Raw genomic sequence first — 18969 nt, 5'->3', positions numbered from 1 at the left:
ACTCCAAGCAGGGCCTTACCAGGGCAGAATCATCTCCCTTGGTCTCTTGACCATGCTTCTGGTGCAGCCCTGGATGCAGTTGGCCTTCTGGTCTGTGAGCCCACATTGGCAGATAAAATTCAGTTTTTCATCTTCGTCCACCATCAGCTCCAAGTCCTTCTCCTCAAAGCTGCTGTCAGTATTCATTTTGTGCTCAGTGGAATTGCCCTGACCATTCTGCAGGACCTTGCACTTGGCCTCATCCTTCATGAAGTGTGCGTGGGCCCACTTCTTAAAACTGTCAGGGCCCTCTGAATGGCATTCCTTATTTTCTTGGAGAAGGGGTTTCAAGGAGCACAGTTTCAGAGCAAATAACACCAAGTAAATGGTACCTTATGAAGCAGAGAGCTTGGTTTGGAAGCCTTAGCCTAAACTGAAAGAGCAGAAAAAGTTTTGCAAATGTTCCTGAAAATACTTCATTTTTTCTTGCTTTTCTGATTTGTATATGATTTTCCTCTTTTAGTTGGAGAGCTATTATGGATAATTTGATGACACATGACAAAACCACATTCAGAGATTTGATGAGTAAGTATTGATATAGTAGTGACTTCTCTGCAGCATAAACATTAAATAAATGAAAAATAAGTATCTTAAAGAAAATGCTGATTCAACATTTATTCCAATTTGATTTATTCAGTGTTTTTCATGTTTTCTTTGACTATTTGTTTCTGGAGATCCATAAATAACCCAAAGTGAGATAATTTCCTACCATCCTGGCACATAGTGAATTTTGCCTATATGGCAAAGTTGATTAAGTGGAGTGATTGGGGTGGTTTTTGGTTGGTTTAGGTTTGAAGATCTGGCATTAACTGATTAAAAAAATTGATTCTGCACATTTGGATTTTCTGAGCATCAACACATGTAAATTTCATTTTAAAAATGGCTAAATTCTTTCCCAAAAGCACCTAAACCCTGCCACTACTGTGTATACTTACAGGTTTTCTTTCAGCTTTTATTTTGAATTGCTGGTTACAGATTCAAATTGCAAACCGTACATCATCTTGACATTGCTTTCAAACCCCATTATTGCAAAGAGTTATTTGTGCATTGAAGTGAAGCAGAAGGGAAATTCATAAGCTCTTGGCTGCACTTTCCCTTTTCTCTTTCAGCACGAGTGGCTGTGGCCCAGAGCAGCTCCCTCAATCTGTTTGCCAACCGAGATGCGGAGCTGGAGCAGCGCGCCATGCTCCTCAAGAGACTCGCCTTTGCCATCTTCAGCAGTGAGATAGACCAGTACCAGAAATACCTGCCAGACATACAAGGTCAGTAAATAAGTATGGTTCAGTGGACTTCTTCCAGTTAACTGTGGAATGCTGGTATGACAGAGCAAGTTAAATTTTTATCCTGCAATATCAGCGTGTGATATTAGTTTATTATATATTTAAACAGATATTAGATATCTGTTTCCATAGCTGAAACAAAGTTTCTGCAGACTTTGGTTAAAATGTTTTCAGTCTTAAATGACTACAAGATACACACATTTTGTGGTTGCCAATTGATTTTAATCCAGATAATTTCACTGACCTGTCATTTTATCCCAACATCAATACCTTGGATACCTGCACAATATATTTTGACATGAACATCTGAGGTACAAAACCCTATCAGTTAGGGATAAATAGGAAAACTGACCTTAACATTTTGAATTGACTTCTTTTGCTGGTGTTTTCCTCTGTTCTATAGTTTATCTGTCCTATTTATCATTGAAGTTTATTTTTTACAGTGACCCTTTTCCTTAAGTGACTGGGAATGGGAATGGGAATTGCTTGGATCTTTTTTTAAAGATGATGCTAATAGTTATAGCAGCAGCTTTTAAATATTTTGTCATTTTATGCCACCAAAGGGACACTTTGGTCTCTTCTTCTATATGGAAAATCAGTTGCATCAACTTTTTTGTTTCATTTGTTATGGGATCTATTTTTTGTAAAATTATTTGGTTTGTTGGTTGCTTGTTTCTTTTGTGGGTTTGTTTGTTTGCTTGTTTGTTTTTTGGTTGGTTGTTTTTTTTTTATTTCCAGTCAAGTCAGTTGTTGAGATTTCTGTGTTCATGGAATCAGGTGATTTTACTGCAACATGCATGCATGTGTTGGTTTGAGTGAAAATTTCTTTGTGCTTGTCTCTCTATATATTGAATGCCTAGAGATGATCATAATTCAGTAAAACTGTATCATCCTTTTGTAATTTCTCAAGTACTATGATGGTGCAGTGCTTTAATAACAATAATAAATCCGGGTTGTTCAGGCTGTTTTTGTATTGTTTGGAATCTGTTAACTCCTCCTATTGTAATGGGTGAAACTCTGCATAAGATAAAGAAAGTTCCCAGATGCAGTATTGCATTTATGTACAGAACTTAGCCAAAGTAGGCAACTGCACTGTTTAGAGGTTTCTCTTTTTTGTCCCTTCTTTGGTGGAGTGGTTATTTCTTCATGTTGACAGAATAAAACTAGTAAAGTACTGGAACAGTAATGTGGCAGATACTTAAGGTTAACATTGAGGATAAATGAGAGAAGGATAAAATTCTCATTGGAATTATTCTGAACTGAGGGACCCTTTTTGGCTTTTTGTTTCAGAAAGGCTGGTAGAAAGTCTCCGGTTGCCACAGGTGCCCACCCTTCATTCCCAAGTGTTCCTGTTTTTCAGAGTATTGCTTTTAAGAATGTCTCCACAGCACCTTACCTCACTTTGGCCAACCATGATCACTGAACTGGTGAGTTGCAGGTGTCATTCATTATTTAGAGGACTGATGTACATCTGAGACACAACCTCATTCCTCCCTAAGATTTTTAAGAAAATCTTTTTCTAGAGATTGTACAAATAAATGTGCAATGGCCACAAATTGAAAGCTGACTTATTTTCATAGTCCTGATGTCTGTTTTTTTGCGATGAAATTGAGACTCTATTGGCTTACAGTGTTTCAGCTATTCAGCTGTCTCCTGAATTAAATTTACATTTGCCCTCATTGTTCCCTACTGAATCCTACTCCAATTTCTACTTATGTATGTGTACCCTCTATACGATTCCCACTCCTGCAATTCTTTTTCAGTGTTCCCTGTTTCTACTTTCCTGGTCACTCTTCTTCCAGCAATAGGGATGAGAATCCATGTATAGGATCGAAATCCATTTTTTATTGGCAGTTGATGTTCATTCAGGTCACATTGTGGCTAAATTTTGTGACTAGATTTATACAAGGCTTGGCTCAGATTTCGTCTTTCTCTTTTTCCTCTTCATAACAGTAAAAATATCTGTTTCCAGAGCTTCTACCTGCAGAATCTCCTGTGTTGGCTGTTTGACACACTCCTTGGGGTTTCACCTTTGGTAGTGGGAATGGAGGAGAGTGATTAGTGCATGCTGTGATCCGTTCAGCCTGTTATTCAAGAAGTTCCCAAGGGACTGAATAACAGAGGGAGCAAACCTGAATCATTGCTGTGATGATATTTTGTTAATCTGCAGGTGCCTAACCTAGCCCTTGAATAACCACAGATCCAAGCAATAGAAGGAGAAAAGCCTTAAAATATAAAATATTTTAAAGTGTGTTGTTTTAACAATAGATGCATTTAAGTGTGTCAATGGTATAAATACTAGAAAATCCATCCCACTTAGTGTAATCTTCTGACTCCTGTGCTGTCCCCTGACCTTTACACAAGTCTTGGAACTACTTTCAGTTAGCAGGACTGTGGTGCTTCTGGGAATTCACACCTGAGCCTGACTGCTCCACTAAATGATCCTTTAATCCTCATTTCATTTATGTCTTGCTCTCTTTCTAGGTTGTGGAGGGGATTAGCCTTTGAGAGCTTTCCTGGCCTTAAAAGACACAGTTCCTTGTGGCCTTTGTGTTATTCAGGTTATATACAAGGAATGAAAGAGCTTTAGGGTGCCAGTGTGCACTCATACAGGAGAGGAAATAAAGCTCCAAACTATTTGTCTAAGGCTTATTACTCAGTCTTTCCTATAGTGTTTTCCCAAGTCACAGTCCATTAAAAGTGGTATTAAAATGTAGCATTTGATCTTCAGGTGCAAGTGTTTTTACTGATGGAACAGGAGCTCACTGCTGATGAAGACATTTCCAGGTAAATGTGTGAACTTCCTGCTTGTTTAACTTTATAAAAATCCCTTGGTATGCTGATGGGGAGTTGAGTCATTCTTTAAAATAATTTGTCTTAGAATTGTTGAGCTCAAATGAGAAGGACAAGTAAAGGGTAGTTCAGTCTGACTGCAGTACCAGGGACAGACTGTTCAGGACAAAACAAAAGAAGTCCTGCTGTCAGATTGCTCATAAATTGCTGAGGGAAATTATACAATAAAAGTGTCTGAGTTCTTACAATGTCTACCTGACTAAAATGCACTGCTGCTGCAATTATATTATGCATAGCATGACTTACACCTTTTCAGTGTCATACATTTACTTGAAATAAGATTGATGCACTTTTTTGTCTGAATAAAAGCATAGTTTCTTCTCATATTAGAAAAGTGAGGTAGATAATTTTCTGTACAGTGTGATCCAATTTCAGTCAATGCTAGCAGCAGAGGCAGATTTCTCAGATGAGCCAGAGTTATTTGCCCAAGTTTTGCTCACTTTTTTCCTTATTTCACTAGGTTCTCTTTGTTTTTTTGGAGAGTTTTTGTCTCAAATTAAGTAGTATCAACACGACTGACAATTTTAAACTTCCTCATAATTTGAGTATCCTGGAATAAGATACAGTGCAACACATTCCCTAAATATTGATGTTTTATCCTGTGTATATATGCATACAGAGCTGCACTCATAGCACAGACTTGTGTCGGGATTCAATTTATGAATTCAGGATTATGCTGGTAAATAAAGAGTTGTGTGTTTGTAAAGGCAAGTAAGAAAAATAAAGTTTCCATTGTGGCAGAAGGTTGTTATGACTCACCTCCCTGCTATAATATATTTTAGAACTTCTGGCCCATCTGTTGCTGGTTTGGAGACAACTTATACAGGTGGCAATGGCTTTTCCACATCCTACAACAGCCAGAGGTGGTTGAACCTGTATTTGTCTGCTTGCAAATTTCTGGACTTGGCTCTGGCTTTACCATCTGAAAACCTGCCTCAGTTTCAGATGTGAGTAGAAAACATTGTCATTTAAGTGTTTGGATGTTTTTCCACGTCTCCTGTTAAAATTGTAGCATATAAAAGAGTCTTTGGATTTCTGTTTTCCATCTTTCTTTGGACTTCAGCCAGGGCAGCCCATAGTTTGTTCCCTCACAGTATCTGAGTGGCCCCCAGGGCAAATGGTGCTGCAAATCAAATTAATTTGAGCTGGTTTGATTTAGCCTGTAGTGAGAGATTTACCACACTTGAGAGATCATCAGTAGTAGTGATTTATTCAAGTATTTTATTTTTAAAGTACTTAGTTGCAGTAATGCCTAAGAACTCAAAAATACACCCACCCATCTCAGTGAGTAATGCATGAGATCAGAGGACTGCATGTCATCTCAGCATGACTTGCTTAAATTACTCTTGCACACTCTGTCTGGAAGATGTGGCAACAAATCCTCTTGGAAAGAGGATCCCATAGGTTTTTGCTGATCAGTAGTGGGCATGTGTACAAACTGCTTTCCCAGTACCTCTGCCATCCTGTTCCATTGTAAAAAAATGGATTCAAAGCAATTGGCATTTGCTGGAGGTCCTGGGAACGAGAGGCCACGAAGGACAAAAGAAAGTGTTGTGCCTCTTCCTTTACACTGCACGCTGGTGATTGTGAGGACTGCTGCCCCGGCACAGCTCTGTAGACATTTGGTCACCCCTAACTATCCTGCAGTTTAAAAGACACTCGTGTGGATTGGAGACTGGAAGGATTTGTGCACACTGGGTCAGGTTGTGCCCTGTACTATTTCTAAATCTAACGTTGAAGGTTTTTTTAATTTAGTTTTTCTTGTGAGGGTTGACCTGTGTTTCTTTTTTCTTCCTTCCTCTGATAATTCACCAGATTTCCTCCATTCATATTTTCGATTGCTCAGAAAAGCCTGCATGTTCAGTATGGGTAACGTCTGCTTGTATTTTCTCATGGCAGGTATCGTTGGGCTTTTATTCCAGAAGCATCAGATGATTCAGGCTTGGAAGTACGAAGACAAGGAACACATCAGAGGGAATTCAAACCCTATGTGGTGCGTCTGGCAAAGCTGCTGCGAAAAAAAGCAAAGGTATGTTGCTTTTTTCTTTTGCTTTTTACTGAAAGGTTTCATGTGTTTGGGTTTGGATATTTTAATTTTTTTTTAACAATGAAAAATGGAAGGGATTTTTTGTGGTGTAAGAGATTCCAGCTGGAGTAATCTCAAGTCAACATCAGGCAAAAACAACATGTAAGTATTGAAAACAAACAAATCAAACAAAAAAACTAAAACCCAAACAAAAAAGCCCCAAAATTAATCTAACAGACAACAGAAAAAAATCATAATCTGTTATGGACAAAATGGTCATGATCACTGACTTTGGATTTCTAAATTAGAAATATTATTTAATTAAAAAGTAAAATATGCTCCATTATCTAATATATTTTAACATAAAATCATTTTCAGATAGCCAGTCATATGTCTAGATACTAGTCTACCTACTTTTTGAAGGAGAAAACCAGTTTTGTTAATAACAGTCAAATATTTAAAAACCCATTGCATTCCTAAACATGACAGGACTAAGAGTGTTGAGACTGAGCAGAGCCTGGGACTATGATGAACAGAAGACACAGAGATCAGTAGAAACAGTTCTGGGGAAATCTTGGCTGCACAATTTGTAACGTTGGGAGCAGGATTAGGGTTGTCATTATGTTGATGCTGGGATGTATTAAACCCCCAGTTTGTGGGGTTGGGAGGCCTGATCTGCTGATGGAGCTGATGGAAGCTGTCCAAGCCCTGTCCCAGGGAGATCCCTTCTGCTGCCACAACTAAGAACATTGCTGTCAGATATTTTGCTGCTCCTGCTGTGAGGACCAAGCCCTCTTGGACAGGCAGTTCACTGGGAAATGTTGATGGGTGAGCCAGGGAAGCAGGGAGGAAGTGCAAAGCCATATGGCAGAAAGTTTTGAAGTTTTATTCTCAGGTTTCTCTCTGTATAGATGTCTTTGTCAGGGCTATAACACTGGCAGCTTGATGTAGTTACTGCATTTACAGTCTCTTATGTCTTCAGTGAGTAAAAGAACTACCACTGAGATACAAGTGGCTCCGTTAAATTTAGGGATAACTTAGTTGCAGGCCGATCTGAACTATTGAGGCAAGGCTCACAATTATGGGAGATAAAACTAGTATCTGAAGCATATCTGCATTTTGCATTTTATCATTTTTGGACCACGAAGATGAGACTAAATTTCTCTTCTTGCATGTATAAAGGAGTAATGAGTTTCAACTGCCTGCTCCTCAGGCATAGCCTCTAACCCTGGTGTTCAATGTAGTATCTGTTAGAAAGTTTTTGCACTCCAAGTAATCTCTGCATGAATTTATGTATCATGTGTCATGTATAAATATACATGCTGCTGGTAAGTACTGTATGCTGAGATAGATGCCTGAAGTCAGAACTCCCACAGAGTTGAGAAAACTTCCTGGAATTTCTGGAACCCCTTAGTCATGGCAGCAGTTGCACACTGAACCATAGGTAGGTGTATGATGATGAGGTAAACATGAGATAATGAATATTGACTTTAGGCTATTTATTTTTTATGCAGAGGAGAATATTACTTTGTATAGCTGTGGGGTTTTCTTAGAAAAATGGAGTGGATCCTTAGATTCCTTCAGAGCACTCTGACTCATGTTTAGATTCATATAGTATGGTGTTGCTCAAGCTCTGTTGTCTGTGGGAAATGTGCTTAAAAACCTCTTTTGGCAGTGCTGGAAATCAACAGAGGCACAGACTGGCAGTGCTGATTTTGTCTAGTAGTGTCTTGGCCATACTAGGTTGAGTCTGCCATTTCTGCACCACGGACTTGTCGGGGTGGGTGATTTTCTAGCTGAAGCACAGCACCCAACCAAGCAACTGCACGGCCTTCACGGCAGAGTATTCTTTTCATATATGAAATGCAGTCTGAAAGTTCTCTTTCCTTCCACAGGACAAACAGGAGGACTTTAAGACGGTGGTTTTGGAGGGAATGGAGATGGCCAAGCATCAGGTGAGGGTGGCCTTTGATGCTTGAGTTGTGAAACAGGCTTGCCATAATAATACCATCACCTCAAAGCCCTGGGCACTATGTAGCATTCAGTAAGAACTAAGAGAGATCAGATTTTTTATAGAACAAAGCTGAGAGAATTTGAGGTATAAGAACACTTATTTTTATAGATAACTTTAATTTTAAAAAAGTTTTAAAGTTGGTTTCCTGTACAAAATAGATTACAAAAAGCTGATATTAGCTCTAAGAACAATTGTGATTGCAAATCATAAAATTAAATAATAAAACAATTTTTGTCAAACTGCAGGTGAGAAACAGACAATCCCTGGTTGGTCTCCATCAAATTAACTGTCATTTTAAGCATCTATGGAATTAGTGGTGTTTGCTTAGCCAATACTGCCATGAGGAAATGGCTTGGGCAGGTTGTATTTCATTACTCAGAGTTGGAATTTGCACATGCTCCCCAATAGGTTGGCTGTTGTGGGACACTGACACTTGCTGCGTGCTGGGGGCACATCCTGTTCACCACTGCATAATGTTCAGCATGGTACAGAAATAGTGTGGAAGAAACTTCTGCTCTGTGAATACAATGAGAAGTTTTTTAAGGAGAAACTCTTAAAATTTAGTAGCTTCATTTAAAGAAGGAGGCATAAACAACTCCTTTTGTGTTGGAACTTTAGTCTTCCCTCTGCTGTGGTTTGGTGTAAGCCTTTCTTTTCAGAAGACTTGTAAAGCTAAAATAGTGATCTCCTGTGGGAGGGAGCCAAGCCACCAGATACATTCATACTGAATTTAAACCTAGTTGGAGTTTGCAAAATGGGTGACCTGTAGGCTTCTCCAACTGCAGGACAGTTGCTTCATTTAAAAAGAAAAACCTTTGTTTAAGTATTGTGTCTTGAAAAAAATCTATTTGCTCAAAGGCTGTGCAATCAGTGATCCTTACCTTATGCTCTGCTCCTACTGCTGTTCTTTCCCCTTCATTCTTCCTTCATTACCAAGTGGGACCCCTGCCTCAGCCACAGGTGCTACCAGGGCAGTGGGACACAGGTGGGACAGGTGTGGATTCACAGGTGGCTCTTCTTGGTGAGGTCTTTGTGCTTCTTTTCTCCTTCCTTGCAGAATAAAATCCAGTACTGCTGCAATTCTACTCCATGGTAGAAGCTCTCTGTACTGGTTTGTCAGTAACAGTACAAACAAGGGGTTTCTAGTGGTCATAGCACCTGTCTAGATTTGAATATGGCTTTTGCCTCAGAGATAAAGGAAATAAGGAAGCACTGTACAAGAATCTGGAGGTTGATGCTTGGGTATTTCCATGCAGATATTTTAGGCAGCCCTAAGCATGGGGTTACAGCAATGTGCTGCTGCTGGTGAGCATCTGGTGTGTGACTGCTGCCTTCGCTTGTGGGGTTCCTGAAATTCTTCCCTTTGACATTTCCCCACCCATGAAGGAAATGGAAGGAACATTATAACTGAGTTTTTCTGAGAATACACAAAGAGTAACTGAGCCATTTTCCTTTGAGAACAACTTCAAGTATTTCTCAGAATGTCCATGTGTGTTGTGATACTAGAAATAACACTGCTTTTTGTTCTTCCCAAGAACTCTGAACTCAATCTGCAAAGTGAAAAGGCTTTGTATCTATTTGTCACTGATGTATCAGTATCAGCTGGTGAAGTCTGTTAGTGTCACCAGAGAGGAGCCTGCTTTGGAAAGCAGCTGAAGTAGCTGGTGAAGCTGTCACCAGCTTGGGCCATTTGTGTTGCCCACAGGGTGCTGCTGCCTGGGAGTAGCTCCACAGGGCTGCATGGTGGGGGGCTGCCTTGCTTTGGGACAGCCCTGAGCTGAGGTGTTGGACTCGAATGCAACACTGCAGCTCTTCCATTAGCATCAGCTGACTGCCACCTGTACACTCCCAGACACTGCCTCTGCAGGGCATGGTGGGGAGAAGCAGAGGATCTGCCTTGGAAGCTACACTTCAGCATTGGTGTGTTTTGTGGATAGGACAAATATTTTTGGACTTCAGTAAAGTACTATATTATACATTAGTCTTCCATTTTCACCTGTGATTTTCCTGTTTTGTCCTGTATTATTTCCCATGTCTCTGTATTTGCAGAAAAACCCGGAGGAGGATGGCTCAGGGAAAACACTAAGCTGGGAACCAGGTCACTTGCTTTTAACCATCTACACTGTTCGCAGCATTGAGCAGCTCTTGCCTTTCTTCAATGTACTCAGCCAAGTTTTTAACAGCAAAGTCACAAGCAGATGTGTTGGACACTCAGGGAGCCCTGTCCTTTACCCCAACTGTTTTCCAAGTAAGGACATAAAAATGGAGAACCTCAAGACCTTCTCCAGCAAAGCAAGACAGAAGATAGAAGAAATGGTTGAGAAGGATTTTCTTGAAGGCGTCATAAAATCATGAACCAAACTGGTACTACTCAGCCTATATGTAGTGTAACTATCTAAATGAAATACTGTATCTTTCCCAGTTGTATAGTATTCTTTTCTTCTTTTGTATGTAATGAAATACTTAATGTTGTATTTAAGTTAAATATTTGTAAATAAGAGAAGTTCTGGATGTGGCCTGAATCAAGTTTAAATATTGGTGGCTCATATTGATTATAGTGCCTACTATTTACAGTAAATGTTTTGTTGTCTTGAATTCTGTCTTTAAAAAAATGAAAAAAAAAAAATACAAGGTGCACATTTTTTTCAATTTGTTTCCAGTTTATTTTTGGTTTTGGGGTTTTTTTTTTGGTTTGTTTTTTTTTTTTTTTTAAAGATGTATTGGAACTTGTGCTTATTTAATAACCTGTAAAATGCTGTTATGGCAGGAGTTAATCCAGGATTACAATGAACTGTTTGTCAGAGGTACAAAAGTATGCCAAGGAGGATACTTGGTGTGTTTAAAACATTGCATCCTGTTAGCCCAGCCCCTGTGTGGTGCTGGGGAGCAGCTAAGGCCACAGAAGACAAACTTGTCTCTGTCCCTTTCCTCAAGTGTGATTATAAAAACTATTACTGCAAATCACTTTCTAAATAATGTCATGAAGTTTCTAATGAAGGATAATGTTGCAATAATAGATTATTATTTGCAAATATTCTTTTTCATTTTATTGTTTCCCCCTCAAAATGAGGTGAACTGAATCTGAAGACTAGTGACAGCCTCTGTCTTACACTGTTTGCCCACAGATGACTGGGCTACTTGGGGGAAGGTGGGGATGATGATTCTGCAGCAGCCACTGTGAGCACAGTCACAGCAGAGTTCTGGTCATGCAGCCTGGCCAGTGCTCTGAGGTGTGGGAGTTGCATTTCAGGCACAATGTGACAAGTAACTAAGCTGGGGCAGGGAGGGGCAGAATTCCTTCTGGACATGTCAAGAAGTTAGAAAAAGTCAGGGAGGGGGAACATTCAACAGCAAGAGCATCTCAAGAGGTAAGTTGCTAAAGGAGGTTAAGAATAAACAGTAATATTCCACTCAGTTTTGATCAATCCTTGCTACTCCCAGGAAGGGTTGGCTCTGCACAGCAGCGTATCATAAAGAAAGTAATATTAAAAGGTAAGGGAAGTTGTGTGCTTTAACTGCCATTCATTATATAGGCTGGGGTGGTGCTCCTTTTCCACCAGCGAGGTGGAAAACAGCCAGGCTCACTTCATGGGCGAGTGCATCGGCATTCTCCTGTGGAATGTTGGAAAAGTTAGTTATGCTGCTGTCAGCATATGAGCAGAATAGAGCAAGTATGTCATATTAAGGCAAGCATTTTCCTGCCAATGCTGTGTTCCCTGGATTGCTCCATCAGCCACTGCCATCATGCTGGCAGAGAAGAGGGTAGGAGCATGTGAAGGGAAGAGAGCAAGACCACTGCTTTTGCTGTCACCTTTAAATTCCGATCTGGACTAACTTAAACAGCAGCCAGATTTTTTTTTTTTCTATTTTGCCTCTTATGAAATTGTGTAGTTAAGGGCTGCCTTGGTAACTTTCTTCTTAACCCTGAGCTCTCAGAAGGCTATTTGTCTTTTCAAAATCATCTGGTGTTAAATCTGCCTTTATAAACATTTATATTTTCCTTTTGAAGATAAACATTGAGAACATTAAACATTACTTTTCTAAATAAAAGAAAATCTAAAGTGACTTTTTGTGATCACAGTCTTTTTTCCAAATTCAGCATTTGTTAAGCGTGATTAAATGACAAGTGTGGAAACAGACTTCCTTCATCATCCCCCTGCCAGGCAGAAGACTGTTTTAATGTGAACAAGCCCACTCATAAATGAGTCAAGCTCTGACCTGTGTGTCTGCTTCAGCATAGATTCTGACGACGTCCTCTGTTCCTGATGGACGGACAAATGCCCGGGACAGTTTGTACTTCTTTACAAGGGCATCAATTTTCTCCTGTAGCCCTGGGGGCGTCAGCGCTCGCCTTTCTGCGTCCGTTGTGTCAATAACGCGCCTGTCTGCGACCTGGGGCATCAGAAGCAGGGTAGGACACAAATTCAGGGTTGGCTGTCTTGTGCTGCCTGGAGAAGAGTTCCCTTTGGGAGCTAATAAAGGGCTACACAAACATTTGGGGTCCCTAGGATCCCTGCAGCATCTATTAACCAAGGCTTGAGAGGCCTCAGCTGCTCAGTTTAAAAAAAATAAGGGTCAGTTCTGAACATGCCTTCTCAGTCAGCTTGAAGTGAAGCTACAGCTTTTCCCAGCAGATCAGAAACTTAAAATGTTTTCCCCCAGTTATGCCCAGAACTTCCTCTTCCTTACTGTGTCTAACAGAATGCTGCCACATGGTACCTTCTGCTCAAGCTCTTGGAATGTTGGAAAGGATACAGGCTTGAACATTCAAGTTATACAAAGTGGCACAGCAAGAAAAATCCAGCTGCCCAGCAGGCAGAGGCCTTAGCAAAATAGGATTTTTCTTTTTTGAAAGTTAGAATTTCTTCTTAAGTTAAAATTTGAAGAGTTTTGGTCAGGATTTTCAACTTAACATAGTTAGCTATTATTTCATCTTTTTAACAATTACATTTCTATTTTAATCCAAGTGAAATTCTTGTCCCTCCTCTGGGTTTTCCCCCAGCTTCTTTGGCCTATTTCTGCCCTTTCATGGTCTGTTTCAGCTTTAAAATAAAGCTTCTCAAAATGTGTGCAGGCAAAAGATGCTGTGAGCAGGGCCCTCAGAGGCTGCTGTAGCCTGAGCCAGGTGGCTGGTAACTCACCTGGACCTTGAGCAGCCGATTGGGAAGGTCAGTGTAGAGAGCATCCCACTGCTGCACAGTCAGACCCTTCAGAGCCAGGATTGCTTCAATAACCAGCATGTCTGAGATAGCATCGCCAACAGTCTGCCAACAAGGAAGGAAAAACACTGCAGCAGTGAACACAGGGAGGCAAGATTTCATTAGGCAGCTTCCAGCAGTCCCCAGCAGCAGCCTGACAGGAGCTCACTAACAGGCTAACCCTGCCAACACCGTGGTTCAGTTCTCTCAGTTTTTACCTGATTAATCATGTCAATCATGTTTTCAAGCATCTTTGCTGCTTCTCTTTTTTCATCATCTTTCTCCTCTTTTGCCAGCTGTCGTATTTTGGATTCAGCAGCTTTACTAAACAGTACCTAGAAGAAAAAGATGAGAGCTTGGCAAGATGAAACCAGGATTCATGCCATAGTGAGAACAAAACTTTTACCATCTAAGCCCAAATAGCCATCATTAATGTTTGCTACTATGAATTCCCATCCCCCCATAAAGCACAGGGGAGCTGGTGGCAATGCTGTGATAAAGACAGATGGAATAAACAAGTCTATTTTCAAACAAGGAGAAAAGGTCTCGTGTATAAAACTAAGCAGAGAGTGAAGAGACTTCCTTCTCCATGTCATTCAGCTGAAATTTTGTATGTAGTGGCTGATCATACGGATTACATGCTCATACTTACTGTGCCATGTCCATTTGCCTCAAAATAAACACCCACATCAAACTCCTGGGCCTTGTGGTGCAAGTGTTTCACTCCTGTTTTGACACAGTGCACAGGTACCTGCAGCCCAAGGGTGGGCAGAGAATGACAACAAGGTTACAGACTGTCCTCAGCAGGCTGGAACTGAGCACCAATCTGGAAGGACTGTTGGAAACTAACCCATGTTTCATGGCCACTGAGGCCACAGAGCTAAAATGCTCCACTATTTCTGCAGACTCAATTAAAAAATATTTTATTTATTTATGTAAATAAAGGCTAATTAAAGAAATAAAGAAAGAAATTCCAAACCTAAAAAAATTCGATTTAGTTTATAGCTTCAGAGAACACACTTCATTCACATACAAACAGAAATAATACATTCTCTCAATTCCTGAAAATTTAGTTTGCAGCAGAAAATGAAACAATCAGTCTCAAAGTATCAAGGAGTCTTTACTGACTCACTTGATTGCAAAGCTGTAAAGTCCTCCATTTGTTTAAGTACCAAGGGATTTCATTAAACATTTTTTAAATTAATAAAAGCTGACTAGAACCTTTTAAGCTCTGCTCTCTTGCGTCTCCTTTGCCACCAAGAATTTAGCCGCTACTGGAGGTTTGAAAGAGTAATTTATTTTTGCTTGATTTTAATTTTTCTAGCAATCATATTACAGTGGCATTTACTTAAAAAAAAAAAAAATTTAAACTACCTAGAAAAAGCATGGACAATACCTTCAGTGTTTCCTGGAGGTAGCGTGTTGAATTCCCATTGGCATAAGCTGTTTGTACCACTGCCATCTTGAAGTCCTGTTTCACCTGAGCAAACCAATAAGCCAAGTTTTACTGTCCAATAGGCACATTGTCAAACAAAAAGGATAAATGGAAAGATAATCAGAACTGTTAAATGTACAATTAAAACTCCTGGGTAACAGAGGGAGGCACCAGCTCACTGAGAACATCTGTATGTTTAAAACAACATGAATTCTGTTCAAGTCTTTGTACATCCCATATTGATTTTTCTTGGGTCTGGCTGAAGCAGCTCTTCAAGCTCAACTTTCCAAACCCCTTTTTGGCCACAGCAGTGAGGTACAGGACTGATCTTTTTTTAAAGATGGTTCATTTTAGGTAGATGTAGAGAGACCACATACCAAGCAACACAGCTTCCTTAGACTATTTTATACATTACTAATTAAAATGCCAGCATTCATTTCGTATGTTAGCGTTACCTTGGCAAGAAGTTCTTTTAGGAAGATACTAATTAAAGTTGCTATTTTATCTCCATCGATCAGGTGAAAATGGCCAGCTGTGTCCTTATAATAATAAACAATTCTATCTGCATCACCATCAAATGAGCAGCATCTCTCATTGGGCTTCATGTCCAGCCCTAGTGCATAGAGTTACAAATGCAAGTTAAAGACAGGAAAAGAAACAAAACCAGGTAACTTATTTCAGTGAGTGATTAGGAAAACACATTTTCTTTCCAGAGCACAGGTCTGCATACAAATGAGTCAGGCACAGTTAAAGCCAGGATCCAGAGATGAGGCACAAGCATCCATCCCCAGCAGGTACTGCCACTGTGCTGCTCCCAGCATTGCATTTCTCCAGTACACAACCAGCGTGGGAAGGGGAAGCAACACCGTATCTTGGTGCTCAGATTTGGCAGCAGTTGCAGTGAAAGGGCAGCTGGAGAACTCAGTTTAGCCTCAAATAATCTCATATCCAAACCAGCCTGCTCTCCCAGTTCAGGGGTTTTCTTTTATACGATTCTCAGAAAATTGATTGAAATCATTTCCTCACTGGTTTATGTCAATGAGTCAGCCTGCTGGCACCAAGCTGTTAATTAACCCAGCCCTCCTGCAGGAACACGGAAAAGTGTTTCTTTGTAATACAAGGGAGGGTAAAATAAATAATGCTAAGCCAGGCCTGACTGATCTTTGGACTCTGCCAGCTGAACATTCAGAAGAGACTGTCAAACGCATTTCAGCCAGTCAGAGAGATACTGTGCTCTTCCAAGCAGTTCAGACTAACAGAGAGATGTGCCAAACCTGGCCATGCTATTGCCTCTTTCCATTGCACAAGGAGAACCATTCATGCAGTCACAAAGTAAGGAACAGGGAGCTCCACTTACCCAAGGATATGGACCCTTGCCAGACCCTGCAGAAGAGGTAAAGCAACATAAAATTACTGACTACATACCTCCAGGTGGTTTCTGGTGAACTTTCACAAAATCTGCACCACATAAGTGATTGAGTTTCTCCTTGGTTCCATCATTATATATGTGAATTAGCACCTCTGGTGGAAAGTAGGGCTTCATTTCTGATAGTTTCAGTGCTCCTATTCCATTGGCACAGTCAATCTTCAGGTGCTTCTGACTCTCTCCAGAGCAGTGAGACTTAGTGCAAGGGAAGAAGGGGCAAAGTGAACTGTTACCCTGGAGAAACCACACCTAGAGCATGCTGAATTAGAAACTTCAGGACCCAACAGGTCAATAAACAGAAAAGATTAATTTTGTACATTTGCAAGAAGACAACACCTACTATTCACCTGTTTCATCAGTTCCATAAAAGCTTTGGACAGTTTTTCATAATAACCCTCCAGTGTTGCTTTCCCATACTGCCCTTGGGTGTTTTGACAGCAGACCATGTAATGGAGCTGTGGTGTCGTCACCAGACCATAATCTAGTGTGAAATAAAAGGAACAATATTCAGAATGGAATTGCAAATTGTTGCTTTTAAGTTGTACAATCAACAGACAAACACAGTACAGGAAACACATATAAAATTTTTCAAGTTTTCTTTTGAAAACACAACCCTCCCCTGCCCTGCCTTGCATTAAAGCCATACAATCACCCTGAAATAAGATTGTTGCAAGCAAGGATGGAAATGTGTCTGGGCTGTTGCTTAAGGAGTGCATAAAGGAGTCATATGTACATAAAAATCTTGAAAAGAGATTAGAACTGCCAAAGTGTAACCTACCATGGTACTGCCCACCTAGAACCTGGATACCATCTATAACTGACTGGGACAGCTTCTTGCTGCTTGGCCTGGAAAACAACAAGTACAGCTGATAACCTTGGCAAAGGCATTTATCTATGGACTTGAAAAGGAAGCACAAGTGGAAGACTCTACAAGCTTCCTGCCAAAAGATTTAGACTCACTGCAAAAAAATCCAACCCTTTCTCTGTTGTAGGCAATTCCCAATAAAGTTTGAAAGCCAACACCCCCAGGGATTGCAAACACATGTAAAGTGCTGGACACAGGTGGACATCACACAGCACCCACACAAATCCCCTGAAGACACCACTGGTACTTCCAGAAGAGCAGGATTTATCTACAGCCTTTTGTCATTACCTGGTGTCTCTGCCAATAAAAACTGAGGCATCTTTGTGCAGGTCCACTGCTGCCTTTTGGCAGATCTCAGTTATCACTTTCTGCAATTCTTGCTCCTCTGCATTTGCTAGCTGTGTGGCATACTCTTCCCAGGAAGGGTGCAGCATTTCTCCAAGAGGATCAACCAGCTTTACACCATTGTCTTCCTTAGCAGAAAAACAAAAGAACAAAAAATAGTAAGTCTAAAAGTGGGGAACTAATAAAACCTCTTTGAAGACAGACAAGACATGGTTCAGTCACATTGCTTCTTTAAAAGAAGAGAACTTCTGGGCTGCAATAGCTTAGCTGTTTATTTAAACCTCCACCAAGCCCCCAGAGAGGCACTATAACAGGCATATTGAGTAACCAACTCTTTCTCCCTTATAACTTTGGTATGAAATTCATTTGACATTAAAATTACAGAAGGGGAGATTCTAATAACCTTCAATGCTCCACAGCAGCAAAAGTCTAAATGCCTGATTTGTAATCCCTGCATTTGCATGATTATTTTTAAAACTTAGAGACTTCACTCAAGGGTTCTTCTTTTCTCAAGGTTACTCGTAGCTTCCCAACATTAGAAAGTTACACTGCAACGTGAAATGATTCCTGTGTTACACCATTTCCACATGACAAAAAAATCCTACTTCTGCATACAGGGGAAAAATAACTTCAGATTTACAGGGAGCAGGCTAAATGCTTTAAGCAGGTCCAAGTGTCTCCAGGATCTGGTCTCTCAGTGCTTTGATGAGCTTTGATTCTCACAAACCGACCACATCTCTCCACCCTTCCCCCGAACACACGTCGCCCCATTCCCCCGCAGCGGTGGCGCGTTCGGGGAAGGGCAGTTCTCACCTCGGGGTTGTGGGACGCTGTGACCATGATGCCGATGGTGGCTGCCAGGGCCTTGGAGCGGAGCGCGGCCAGGAGCCCCATGCGGAACACGACGTGGTCCAGGAGCTCGGCCCGGGCGCGGAACCCGGCGGTGCCGTACTGCAGGGCCAGCCCCGCGGGCCGGGGGTGCCGGGCCGAGCGCGTCCTCAGGGCCTCACAGTCCATCCCTGCAGGAGGGACAACAGACCGAGGTGAGGGGAGACCAGAGGCCGCCGCAATCAGGTTCCCGTTCTGAGGGCCGCGGGGGCCTCAAAGCGCCGCCCTCAATTCCCCGGCGGGACCGGGACCGGGGCCGGGGGAGGAGAGCCCCGGGCAGAGAGCGGGGTCGGATCAGCACATCGCGCGGGGCCGAGGCCGGGAGAGCCACCATTCACTCCCATTCACTCGGCTGGATCCGAGGATCCCAGCAATTCCCGCAGAGGAGCTTCCCGTTCCTCACCGTGACATCGGCCGCCGCTCCGCACGCCGATTCCCGAGCTCAGGAGCACCGTGTCCTGCCTCCCCGGCGCTCGCAGGGAACCCCCAGCGCTGTCCCCGGGATGTCGCGGCTCCGCGCGGCCCGGCGGGGGGACACAGGCCCTCGGCACGGCCCTTCCTTCGGGACCCCCGGCGATGGCGCCCGGCCAGACCGGCTGG

General features: G+C 41.6%; 2 protein-coding genes across 5 annotated transcripts in view; one reads left to right on the top strand and one right to left on the bottom strand.

The window, feature by feature from the left end:
• The window catches only part of DOP1A (DOP1 leucine zipper like protein A), a 59945-nt gene extending 49221 nt beyond the window's left edge, over positions 1-10724 (top strand). For 2 of the 3 annotated variants that reach the window (XM_083858457.1, XM_083858458.1), the window contains 8 exons: positions 503-564; positions 1149-1301; positions 2610-2746; positions 4051-4106; positions 4955-5119; positions 6072-6201; positions 8094-8153; positions 10262-10724. In XM_083858457.1, coding sequence (XP_083714583.1) covers positions 503-564; positions 1149-1301; positions 2610-2746; positions 4051-4106; positions 4955-5119; positions 6072-6201; positions 8094-8153; positions 10262-10567 — 1069 coding nt within the window. In that variant the 3' untranslated portion in view covers positions 10568-10724. The remainder of the gene's footprint in view (positions 1-502; positions 565-1148; positions 1302-2609; positions 2747-4050; positions 4107-4954; positions 5120-6071; positions 6202-8093; positions 8154-10261) is intronic. The other variant, XM_083858459.1, reaches the window with a different exon arrangement.
• A 148-nt stretch (positions 10725-10872) lies between these two features.
• On the bottom strand, positions 10873-18414 carry PGM3 (phosphoglucomutase 3). Of its 2 annotated transcripts, none has more exons than XM_083858460.1 (12): positions 18295-18414; positions 17425-17609; positions 17050-17117; positions 16619-16752; positions 16271-16466; positions 15301-15458; positions 14807-14890; positions 14063-14161; positions 13629-13745; positions 13354-13476; positions 12431-12604; positions 10873-11824 (listed from the first exon to the last, which is right to left on the bottom strand). In XM_083858460.1, the coding sequence occupies exons 1-12, from the start codon at positions 18373-18375 to the stop codon at positions 11738-11740; spliced, it is 1506 nt and encodes a 501-aa protein (XP_083714586.1). In that variant the 5' UTR covers positions 18376-18414; the 3' UTR covers positions 10873-11737. The 2 variants fall into 2 exon arrangements, with proteins under 2 accessions (XP_083714586.1, XP_083714587.1); XM_083858461.1 differs by lacking the exon at positions 18295-18414 and adding an exon at positions 18122-18139.
• Positions 18415-18969: the final 555 nt, after the last annotated feature.

The sequence above is a fragment of the Zosterops lateralis genome (assembly GCF_965231275.1).
Source record: "Zosterops lateralis genome assembly, chromosome: 3".
Classification (NCBI taxonomy): domain Eukaryota; kingdom Metazoa; phylum Chordata; class Aves; order Passeriformes; family Zosteropidae; genus Zosterops; species Zosterops lateralis.
Note: the sequence above shows the minus strand (reverse complement) of the source record. Positions and strands in the feature narration are given on the sequence as shown.

Bases quoted from the DNA above. Each gene is read 5' to 3' on its own strand.
- PGM3 (XM_083858460.1), bottom strand. From the start codon at position 18,375: ATGGGGCTCCTGGCCGCGCTCCGCTCCAAGGCCCTGGCAGCCACCATC. The intron at 17,118-17,424 runs GTAATGACAAAA...GTTGTTTTCCAG, and splicing joins TTTATTGGCAGAGACACCAG to GCCAAGCAGCAAGAAGCTGT. The intron at 15,459-16,270 runs GTATGTAGTCAG...TCTATGCACTAG, and splicing joins TCACCAGAAACCACCTGGAG to GGCTGGACATGAAGCCCAAT.